Below are 12,097 nucleotides of genomic sequence, written 5' to 3' on the forward strand. Positions count from 1 at the left end.
GAATGGTGACTGCTGGCCCTTCCTTGCCAGGGTGGACCAGGAGGTCACTCTTCATCCCACTTCTGTGAAGCCCGTGGGAAGACCCCACGTCATCATGACGTGGAGATGTTTGTGTTGTTTTTTTGGTGGTTTACGAACTCGTATCACGTGATGCGATGCCCTCACGTTCCCATCGAAGAACGATACCCATCCGCACTCGGCGTCGGTACTCAAGAACTGAGTCTCCATCACATTTGGAACTTGAACCTGGACTGTTGGAACGTCCCCGGTCGCTCCGAGAACTTGATCGAGAGGAAACCACGTGGTTTGGTACTTTGTAATCTGCTGGTTCGTCCTGACAAGTAACGATGCGGTTTTCATCGCGGATCTTCTTCAGAGGGTTCCTCGGCCAGCTTGAGCGAACTAAGATATCCAAAAGGGTCTTGGGATACCTCGACCAGCTTGAGCGAACTAAGATATCCAAAAGGGTCTTGGGATACCTCGACCAGCTTGAGCGAACTAAGATATCCAAAAGGGTCTTGGGATACCTCGACCAGCTTGAGCGAGCTAAGAGATCCAAAAGGGTCTTGGGATACCTCGACCAGCTTGAGCGAGCTAAGAGATCCAAAAGGGTCTTGGGATACCTCGACCAGCTTGAGCGAACTAAGATATCCAAAAGGGTCTTGGGATACCTCGACCAGCTTGAGCAAGCTAAGATATCCAAAAGGGTCTTGGGATACCTCGACCAGCTTGAGCGAGCTAAGATATCCAAAAGGGTCTTGGGATACTTCGACCAGCTTGAGCGAACTAAGATATCCAAAAGTGTCTTGGGATACCTCGACCAACTTGAGCGAGCAAAGAGATCCAAAAGGGTCTTGGGATACCTCGACCAGCTTGAGCGAGCGAAGAGATCCAAAAGGGTCTTGGGATACCTCGACCAGCTTGAGCGAGCTAAGATATCCAAAAGGGTCTTGGGATACTTCGACCAGCTTGAGCGAACTAAGATATCCAAAAGGGTCTTGGGATACTCTCGTCCAGCTTGAGCGAGCTAAGAGATCCAAAACTGTCTTGGGATGCCTTCAGCCAGTTTGTGCGAACTAAGAGATCCAAAAGGGTCTTGGAATACCCTCGGCCAGCTTGAGCGAACAAAGAGATGCAAAAGGGTCTTGGGATACTCTCGGCCAGCTTGAGTAAGCTAATAGATCCAAAAGGATCTTGGGATACCCTCGGCCAGCTTGAGCGAGCTAAGAGATTCAAAAGGGTCTTTGGATGCCTTTAACCAGCTTGAGCAAACCAAGGTAACCCAAAGGGTCTTGCGATGTCCTCGGCCAGCTTGTGCAAGCTCAGAGATCCAAAAGGGTCTTGAGATACCCTCGACCTGCTTCTGCGAACTGAGATACCTGAAAGGGTCTTGCGATGCCCTCGACCAGCTTGTGCGAGCAAAGAGATCTGAAAAGGTCTTGAGATACCCTCGACCAGCTCATGCGAACTAAGATACCCGAAAGGATCTTGAGATACCCTCGACCAGCTCATGCGAACTAAGATACCCGAAAGGGTCTTGAGATACCCTCGACCAGCTTATATGAGCTAATATATCCGAAAGGGTCTTTGGATACCCTCCGCCACCCTCCCGCTCCGTGTCCATCTTACCCCCGACGTAGTTCGCACCCAATACCAATAAGGTCGAGAAGGTTCTGTCTGTCCTCGAAACAGCTTCAATGACGGTCCACATCCCTCCGGTCCACGAGAAGGGTTCAAACACTGACCCGACACCGATCACCGGTGAGAGAGAGTTTGCTTCCCATTACTGGACAAGAGAAGTCATGGAATCCATCATTGATTCTGATGTCAAATCTTCACTGTTTTCAAACCCGACCAAGACCCCCAAATGAGACCCCCAGAGAAGTACATGGGATTTGAACAGCGGTGAGTTGGAGAACCACAACTTCAGACGTCGAACTCTTCCCTGAAACCTGATGGGGGCTTCATGGTTAAGGCGGCTGTCTTAAGATCTGAGGGTCTTGAGTTCGAGTCCCACGTCGTTCTGCTACGTATCCTCAGGTGGGGTTGACTCAGCCCGTCCTCCTTCCGAGGTCGCGGCAACATATGAGAACCTGCTTCATGGAAACAGGGGACACTGCATCAGCGGCACAGCCGCGCTCGTAGAAAATGATGCAACCAGCATCCAAAGGCTGCATATGAAATCATAAAACTTTTCTAGATCTGTTTCATTTATACTTTTGTTACTAGTTACCGGTAAAACGTTTCAGTAGTTTTTGCAAACTGGTTTTAAGAGTGGAACGTTTTCCTCTCTCGCTGATTGGGCGTCGCGGCGTGACGTCACTGACTGTCGTCAATCGCGGCGTGACGTCGTGGTATGGCACGATTGTAGTGTGTGGTGGTGGTATGCGTGACGTCACTGACTGTCGTCACGCGACGGTTATTGAAGAAGAAGAATCCCGGATGTTAACGGCCGTTACTGGTTTTGTTTGAACTCGGAAACGACAACATGGTAAGTTTGGGCGATTGTGTGGTGAAGGTTACTTGGTTTGAATCCTGGTTTCACCTTCTACATTTACATTCCCATTATCAGTGGTTGATAAGTAAATACATTTATAAACTATTACCGGGAATGGACGGTTAGTAATTAATGTTTGGTTTGATTAGTAATTAATGTTTGGTTTGATTAGTAATTAATGTTTGGTTTGATAAGTAATTAATGTTTGGTTTGATAAGTAAATACATTTATAAACTATTACCGGGAATGGACGGTTAGTAATTAATGTTTGGTTTGATTAGTAATTAATGTTTGGTTTGATTAGTAAGTAATGTTTGGTTTGATTAGTAATTAATGTTTGTTTTTCACACCGCGCCAATGGCTCATGTACGAGGTGGAAGGGGACAAAGGATATGAATGTAAAACACCAACAACAGACACATCGTACAGGGAATATTTCATTGTGGTTTGGGAATTGTGGTTAAAGTACCACGCTCACCAGGGTGTGTGTGTGTGTGTGTGTGTGTGTGTGTGTGTGTGTGTGTGTGTGTGTGTGTGTGTGTGTGTGTGTGTGTGTGTGTGTGTGTGTGTGTGTGTGTGGGTGTGTGTGGGTGTGTGTGTGTGTGTGTGTGTATGTGTGTGTGTGTGTGTGTGTGTGTGTGTGTGTGTGTGTGTGTGTGTGTGTGTGTGTGTGTGTGTGTGTGTGTGTGTGTGTGTGTGTGTCCGTCCCACAGCGCGAGTGTATCTCCATCCACATCGGCCAGGCGGGCGCGCAGATCGGCAATTCGTGCTGGGAGCTCTATTGTCTGGAGCACGGGATCCAGCCTGATGGACAAATGCCCAGTGACAAGACCATCGGGGGTGGAGACGACTCTTACAACACCTTCTTTTATGAGACCGGAGCTGGGAAACACGTTCCTCGTGCCGTCTTTATCGATCTGGAACCGACTGTCATTGGTCAGCGACTTGTCGATAAGTTATCCTTTACTCCCTTCCTTTATTCCCCTTTACTTGTCTCCACAAACTTCCGGTTTGTGAAATGTATTTACTTATCACCCTCAACTTACCTTCATCCAGAACTCACCTTCACCTTGAACTCACCTTCACCCTCAACTTACCTTCATCCTCAACTTACCTTCACCCTCAACTTACCTTCATCCAGAACTCACCTTCACCCTCAACTTACCTTCATCCAGAACTCACCTTCACCTTGAACTCACCTTCACCCTCAACTTACCTTCATCCTCAACTTACCTTCACCCTCAACTTACCTTCATCCAGAACTCACCTTCACCTTGAACTCACCTTTACCTTGATCTCACCTTCACCTTGAACTCACCTTCACCCTGAACTTACCTTCATCCAGAACTCACCTTTACCCTGAACCTCCCTTCACCCTGAACCTCCCTTCACCCTGAACTCCCCTTCACCTTGAACTCACCTTTACCTTAAACTCACCTTCATCTAGAACTCACCTTCACCCTGAACTTACCTACATCCAAAACTCACCTTTACCCTGAACCTCCCTTCACCCTGAACTCACCTTCACCCTGAACTCACCTTCATCCTAACGTTGAGGTTGTCCCATTTTTTAGATGAAGTGCGCACCGGTTTGTATAGACAACTCTTCCACCCCGATCAACTTATTTCGGGTAAAGAGGATGCAGCCAACAACTTCGCACGGGGCCACTACACCATTGGAAAGGAGATTGTGGACCTGGTTGAAGACCGCGTCCGTAAGCAGGTACACGAGGAAATAATTACTTTTTCAAAAGAACCTCTCAACGTTATATTTATTTTATCTGGAGTGAGAGGGACTTTGTGCCCTCATATTGGTACAGCAATGATGTCCGAGTCCAGAGAAGGTGTCGAGAACCTCCAACATACACAAACATCACTGCTCGACCAAGAGGATGTCACAAAGTATTAAAGCACCTCGTGAAGGTCCTATTCATCCGCAGTCACTGAATAACTCCACTCAGAACAAATAGCTGTGATCAATGACCTGCTGTTTACTCAACTCTAGGCGGACCAGTGCACAGGCCTGCAGGGTTTCCTGATCTTCCACTCTTTCGGAGGAGGCACGGGTTCCGGCTTTACCTCCCTGCTTATGCAGCGCCTCTCCCTCAATTACGGCAAGAAGTCCAAGCTGGAGTTCTCCGTGTACCCGGCGCCTCAAGTGTCCACCGCAGTGGTCGAGCCGTACAACTCCATTCTGACGACCCACACAACGCTGGAGCACTCGGATTGCGCCTTCATGGTGGACAACGAGGCCATCTACGACATATGTCGTCGTAACTTGGACATAGAGCGTCCGAGCTACTCGAACCTGAACCGCCTTATGGCACAGGTCATCTCATCCATCACCGCCTCGTTACGCTTCGAAGGCGCACTCAATATCGATCTGGCCGAGTTCCAGACGAACCTGGTGCCCTACCCACGGATCCACTTCCCATTGACCACGTACGCACCAATTATCTCTGCAGAGAAGGCCTTCCACGAGCAGCTGTCTGTGTCCGAGATCACCAGCGCGTGTTTCGAGCCCGCCAATCAGATGGTGAAGTGTGACCCTCGGCACGGTAAGTACATGGCATGCTGTATGCTGTACCGCGGAGATGTCGTGCCCAAGGACGTGAACGCCGCCATCGCGACCATCAAAACCAAGAGCTCCATCCAATTTGTTGATTGGTCTCCTACCGGCTTCAAGGTACGTCCGGATGAAGGTAAACCATTAGGGTCGTGTTTGCTAATGTCCGACGTATCATTTTCCTCACTCATTAGTCATTGTTTTATCTTCTTTCCAGGTCGGCATAAACTACCAGCCTCCGACCGTGGTACCTGGAGCCGATCTCGCCAAGGTCCAGCGGGCCGTGTGCTTGTTGAGCAACACGACGGCCATCGCGGAAGCCTGGGCACGGCTTGATCACAAGTTCGACCTGATGTACGCCAAACGTGCCTTTGTGCACTGGTATGTTGGGGAAGGAATGGAGGAGGGAGAGTTCTACGAGGCAAGGGAGGACCTCGCCACGCTGGAGAAGGACTACGAGGAGGTTGGAGCCGACTTGGTTGATGGAGAGGGGGAGGATGGAGACGAGTTCTAGTTGGTTCAGCTCTCTAAGCCCTGCATTTATTCATGATACATTAAACTTCACTGACATGCATTTCGGAGATTCTTTCCTCGTAGTCAACTTGGAGGTATTCGGTTATGGAGAATATGATTGATGTTGGTACACCCGTCGGGTTCGTCTGGTTGTCCGGCTCGAAAAAAACACCCACTTGCTGGGTTGCCATAAAAACCCACTTGGCTCACAAATTACAGTGAAGGGTGTAGGTCTGGTCTAATTCACCTTAACAATTGGTCTGGTCGTTACGATGTGCCAGTGCACACTGTATTGTCAGGATTTAAACCCACGTACATCACTGTACGAAGCAACGCAGAATCTTGACCCATTAAGCCAATGCAATGCATAACTCTGCCTTCCCTTCCCCTCCCCTCACACTGACAGCCATTGTACCATGTTTAAGTGCACCAGGCAGGCAGTGACACCAAGCTGGCCCTTCGGTAAATCGAGAACACAAAACCGACATGTTTAATTCTCCCATTAACGCCGCAGTCCATTTACATCATTTTGGTACACAGGGGAAGGGAAGTACACAGCACAGTACACTTATATCTAACCCTAACACCTTTCACCTGATTGAGCTACATCTGCCACAGAAAGCGACATTATTGGAGAAAAAGCTGAAAAGCAAATGCAGGGACAACAGTACCGTATTTTCCGGTGTATAAACCGCACTTTTTATCGGCAAATATTGGTAAAAGTTGGGTGTGCGGTTAATACACGGGTATTGAAAAAAAAATCAGTCTTACAAACGATCAATGCTGAGTTTAAATTACATTCCAAATGAACACTTTTTGTTTTTTTTCGCAGTTGGAACTACTGTTAAGCTCAATTCCACCGTTTAAACTTTGAAAATCAGTTCAGGTTAAGAGTTTGTCCAGCGTTTCATTAACCGGGTGTGCAAATTAAATAAATTGATGACGACCGGAGACACCCGGAGTTTAGGTGCGTTGCAAATATAGAGCCTCGCGGCTCTGAAAAGTCCGTTAAACACAAAACAATAAGAACACCTGGTCTCACATCAAAAGATGAATTATTCACAGTAGCTAGAGTCTAATAACGGCGCACCCACCTCAAATAAGCTTACGTGGCAAGCTTCCCTTGAAAGACAAGATTCCAGCCGGAATCATTATTCTTGTGGAGCAGAAGGGGTGGATAGACGATGGACTGGGAGCGCACAGTCTGGAGTAGTAGGCTGGATCGCTGTCTCTCCCGAAGACGGAGCACGTCAGTCCCGGATGCGTTCAGTTGTCACAAGACGGACGACACCAAAGCGCTGCTCCGTCAAACCAACACCGGTCTCGTCATCATCCCACGCGGGATGACATCGCTCATGCAGCCCCTCGATGTGTCCATCAACAAGCCGTTCAAGGACGGGCTACGTCTTCGCTGGTACGACCGGATAATGAGTGGGGAGAAGACCCACACCAAGAGCGGGAGGATGAGAAGGATCGACCTTCCGATGATTTGCGGCTGGATCGTCAAGGTGTGGGAGGAGATACCGTCACAGAGGACATTATTTTGGAGGAGGAGGCTGTAAATGACGGTGAGAGCGACGTGAACTTGCTCAACCCTGATTCGGACAAGGAGCTAACTACGTGCCGTCCTTGACGAGGAAAGCATTGACGAGGGTTTCCTCGGCTTTAGCTGAAAAGCTTCATCAAACCCAAACGCCCATTTTTAGGGCCACAAATCCACAAGAAATATGTATGATTCCGGTATGAATCCCTTTCTTCCTTTTTCTAGGAACAAAAAAAAAATCCACTTTATAATATTAAAAAATAAGAAAGAAAAATAAAAACGTCTTGCTGTCACAGATTGTGAAGCATCATGTTTCAATCAATACCAAAGCGTGCATGTTAAATACATCCAATAATCTTCATGATGGAGTACGTAGGCCATCAATGTGGTCCATTTCGAAAAGGGTGTTGCCGTCCACATCGGCATGCAGGAAATAATTTTTAAAAAGGTTCAAAGCAAAAGAGAATGTAGAAATCTTATTGATGCCAAATTATGATGGAATCACTTTCATCGACTTTCTCAATCGCATTAAATGGTTCATCCCTTCCAGCTCACAGCTCTCCCGGCCGTACCCTGAGGCTTGGCACAAGATGCATGCGGAGAGGCGATTGCTATCTGGTCGCTTGCAATCTCATCTTTTGATTTGGCCCATGTGCCGTTCCCATCTGAGCCATGTCTCCAAATGATGAGATCCCAAGTCAAACACCAATTATTCGGGCATTGACGCGTCGATTGCCTCAGTGTTCTTGCAATTCGTCGTCATCTCCTCTTGTATTTGGCCTTCACATCTTGTATGCATATGGGAGGTTCGAAAGGCTCCGCCAATGGGATACCTCCAAAAGTCCAAGACACAGCAAAAAAAACACCAGAAGACTAATACGTATATTTTGTTAGACTAATACGTATATATAATTAAATATTTGATTAGTGATGACATGATTGGGATGCCTTTGACCATTGTGGGTACCTTGATACAAATTTATGAATGCCCCTGCTGCATTATCCTATATGAACCTTAAATCAGTGTAAAGACCAAAGACCCAAAAGAAGATAACCTTCAGTTGCTCCAAAATGTAGGAATGTTTGTCTTCTTATTTATTATTTACATCCAAAGTCAAGGCTCCATTAAAAATGAAGTGAGAGAGGGTAGACGGCGACCCGCCAACAGTGAGACAATTGGACAACTTGGTCTATCTTCAGCTTGGAAAGTGGTGGAGCAATTCGGCTTGGGAAGGTCACACAGTCGGCCATCGTGCAGCATTGCCTGTCATCACGCCACAAATTTGACTTGGATGGAACCCCTGTTCGAGACACAACAGCCAACAAATGGCAGTCTGGAGGCACATCAAGGGCCAAAAGAGTCGTCTAACTAGGGAGACTGTGGACATATGCACAAGATGCACTCCATTTATATGAATGGCAAAAGCTGGATGCTGCAAAGAGTTGGACAAAGTGAGCAAAAAACATCCCGAAAACCACACCCACACGTGCACAACACTCAACGGAATATCCACCAATCATGCAAACCAAATTGTGAATACATACAGTTTTGCTTTTGCAAAAAAGGACCCCAAAAGTCAAACACTCTCTCTCTCTCTCTCTGTGTGTGTCTATCTCTCTCTGTCTGTCTCTCTCTGTCTGTCTCTCTGTCTCTCTCTCTCTCTCTCTCTCTCTCTCTCTCTCTCTCTCTCTCTCTCTCTCTCTCTCTCTCTCTCTCTCTCTCTCTCTCTCTCTCTCTCTCTCTCTCTCTCTCTCTCTCTCTGTATCTCTCTTTCTCTCTCTGTCTCTCTCACTCTGTATCTCTCTTTCTCTCTCTGTCTCTCTCTCTCACTCTCTCTCCCTCTCCCTCTCTCTCTGTTTTCCTCATGTAAACACATGCTCATAATTGCTATCGTAAATACATGCCATTACTGATTGAATAAACCTTGTTCTGCTTTTTGAATAAATGTGCTTGTAAAACTGCTAAATGTTTCCGGTCTGCTCATTTTTGTCCTTTCCGCCGAGTCCGACATTGTGGGTAAGTTTAGTTAGACGTGAAGTTTTTCCCCACTGATTGGCTCCTTGATAAGCCAACAGCCATCTATGGTTCACTTGGCCATACATGATATATAGACGGGTGACTTTTGAGGGCATGACTCCGAATTAGTGTTGTCGTGCCAATGGTAAGGGAATGCGTAACCAAGGAGCGAAAGCCCTGCTCGGCTCCGCGGTTCTAATTGATGGCCATGGTTGCCGAGGAACCCATCGGATAAAGGTCCAAGGAGCTCCCTCGTGATAACTCCAGATCCCGGAATCTTTAACAATAGTGTTACGGTTGTGGAAATTCACAGAATACCATACAGGTTTCCCAGATCAGTTATGTCGATAAGTGTGTGTTCAGATTAGATTTCCCCACCGAGGTCTCAAGGGATTTATTCGTGAAACCGGGCTGTGATCTTTGAGTCAGCCGTTGTTCTCTTGCTATCGTTATTTTGGAACAACCACCTTCTCCACAACCACCTTTCAACAACCACACCATCCCTACCACAGCGCCAACCACAACCACTATCTCAACAACCACTCCATCCCGACCACAAAGCAACCACAACATCACCTCACCTTCATCTCCACAAACGCCGCCATCTTTTCGCCAGCCACGGCAAATCCTACCAACGAACAACATCTCTGCCACCAGACGCGGAGATTCCCTAGTTGGGGCGAGGGCCGATGATCTCTGCAACATCCGCGTGGGAAGGATGATTTCTACCACGTCCGCTCTCTCCGAGCTTCGCGTCGAAATCGGATCAAAAGGGGCGGAGCCAGCGAGGGGTGAAGGGTGAGAGGTCAAGGCTCAGACCTCACCCACAGACCCCATAAAAAGGCGCGCTGGAACGCCAAGCGAGTCAGTTGAGAAGTTGAGGTTTTGCTTGCGGTCGGTCGGGGAGCTGCAGTCGGTGGAGATCGGGGTTCGCCGTGGAGTCCAGTCGGAGAGAGCCGAGGAGACTGGAGCTTGAAGCCAAGGAGCGAGTCCAGCGAAGGGCAGTCGGAGCGCAGCCAGCCTGCCGTGCCTTGCAGAACTGCGGGTTCGTTTGGAGAAAGCCGGAGAGAGGTCACCAACGCTGAGGAATGGACGGGCTCTGAAAAGAGCATCAACTCTCGAAAGAGCAAAGGCCCGTTCGTTCCTCTGAGGTGGCGTCGGCGAGGCCAACCCACCAAGGCCGCACGGCGGGGCCTGGACCAACGATACATCGAGGGTCACTCAGCGAGTCACCACGAGGGGGACAGGTGACCAGCCCGGCCTCTCGGAGCTCCTGCGGTCTTCACAGCTCCGTGAACTATTAAAGGCCCACGAGGTCCAGTTCTTGCCCTTTCCTTTCCTGGGGTTTTTCTTTGTATGAGTGTCGTGGCGCCATGTCCTTAAGTAGAATTGTCATCAGTGTACATAATAAATAGAACGGTTGTAGTTCTTCGTCTTGCATTATACGTGCATGATTGCATACGTGTTTGATTGCATACGTGTGTAACGAATAAATGTCATTGTGTGAACTAGTACGTGCCCGTAAAAAATAATAATAATAATAATAATAAATAAGTATTAAAACCGCGAGCAACAAACAACAACCACACAAGCCGTTTCTTCGCTCTCGCGTGCCCGGACATGCGTGGCCCGGAAGTTCGCATATTATTCGCAGTTACGATTATTCGCAATTTAGTTTTAATACTCAATTATTCAATTCGCGCCAAAGTATTTTACCTTTTCGCAATGTCGTGGCAAGGAAAAACAAAAAGAGAAGAGAAGAGAGAGAAAAAAATTTACTTCCCGGTTCGGAGCATACCAGCACTCTGATGTTCCCGAAGTTTATACACCGTCTAATATGAAAACGATCATAACTTGGGCCATTGTGTTTATCGAAAATGCGCATAAGAAATCGAGAAATTATTAGAATACACGAAGTCATCACTATCCGGAAGCCCGTACGTTGTAACCCGTAACGGAGAACACGGCTGAGCTTCCCTTCCCCATCGGCCACGCCCATGCAACAACGTGTCTTGTCATTGGTTTGGTAAATAAATGGCCATAACTTGGGAAGCACTTGTCCGATTAATATCAAACCTTGAAAAGGCACATACTCAGGTCCCAAGCAATATATCTGGCAAGTTTCAATTAGACCGGACCAGCGGTTGTTGAGAAACAGCGGTCACAGACACACACATACAGACACACTCACACACACACACAAATAGATTGCTGGAATTATAGATAGATGTTTACCCGCTCGTTGCGTCCTCTTTCCTGTCATTGACTGCCATTACTACGTCCGGAATATTAGCTGGCTTTTTAATCGCCAATAAGATAATCAAGTCCGACGGGGCCTCGCAATAATACACCGCTCGGAAAATCGCAAACGGAACGAGCTGCTTAAGAACGGCTCGTTTTCGTGCAGGCTCCGTCGAGGTGTAAATCCCCGGCATTTCTGTCTGCGCGCATACTTAGGTAAATCGACAATTTGGCGATCGGACCCTGTCGCGCATGGACAGAAGAGTTGGCTAATTTACGGTGTGATTAAAAATACACCCGTAGCTGGATTTCGGCGTTGATCCGAAAGCTGGAACTAGGTTTGCCCGTCCGGTGGGCGAGAGCAGCCGTGATTGGCTCAAAACGGTCGCCCGCATGCCGAGCAGGTGGGAAACCACAACAATATATAGTTATATTACGGTTTTGGAAACTTACCCCAGGAGGAGAGCATACATCGACACATCGGTGACTCGAGGATTCGTTATTTCATCAGTCTTTGTGTAGATAGTACTTGGCTCCTTGTCTCAGGGTTTTCGGGTGGTATGCGGTTTTGTTTTTTTTAAACAATGTCGAGGCTCGTACAAGAGCTAACACACAGACCGTATAACAAGGGAAGCAGGAGACATGAGTAACGGGAGAGGGAAGCACAACAGAGACATGAGATCTGTGGAAGGGAAAGGGATGGGGCGGGGTACACCAGGA

General features: G+C 47.9%; 1 protein-coding gene across 1 annotated transcript; it reads left to right on the forward strand.

Annotated features, from left to right (window-relative positions):
- The first annotated feature begins 2,352 nt into the window (after positions 1-2,352).
- LOC147007675 (tubulin alpha chain-like) lies at positions 2,353-5,637 on the forward strand. The gene is made up of 5 exons (XM_085866604.1): positions 2,353-2,491; positions 3,211-3,433; positions 4,072-4,220; positions 4,503-5,183; positions 5,281-5,637. The coding sequence occupies exons 1-5, from the start codon at positions 2,489-2,491 to the stop codon at positions 5,575-5,577; spliced, it is 1,353 nt and encodes a 450-aa protein (XP_085722730.1). The 5' UTR covers positions 2,353-2,488; the 3' UTR covers positions 5,578-5,637.
- Positions 5,638-12,097: the final 6,460 nt, after the last annotated feature.

Source organism: Eptatretus burgeri, unplaced genomic scaffold, assembly GCF_056783735.1.
Source record: "Eptatretus burgeri isolate ZD-2024b unplaced genomic scaffold, Ebu_testis_v1 Ebu_testis_scaffold_52, whole genome shotgun sequence".
In the NCBI taxonomy this organism is placed as follows: Eukaryota; Metazoa; Chordata; class Myxini; order Myxiniformes; family Myxinidae; genus Eptatretus; species Eptatretus burgeri.

Bases quoted from the DNA above. Each gene is read 5' to 3' on its own strand.
- LOC147007675 (XM_085866604.1), top strand. The intron at 3,434-4,071 runs GTCAGCGACTTG...CCCATTTTTTAG, and splicing joins TCTGGAACCGACTGTCATTG to ATGAAGTGCGCACCGGTTTG. The intron at 5,184-5,280 runs GTACGTCCGGAT...TCTTCTTTCCAG, and splicing joins GGTCTCCTACCGGCTTCAAG to GTCGGCATAAACTACCAGCC.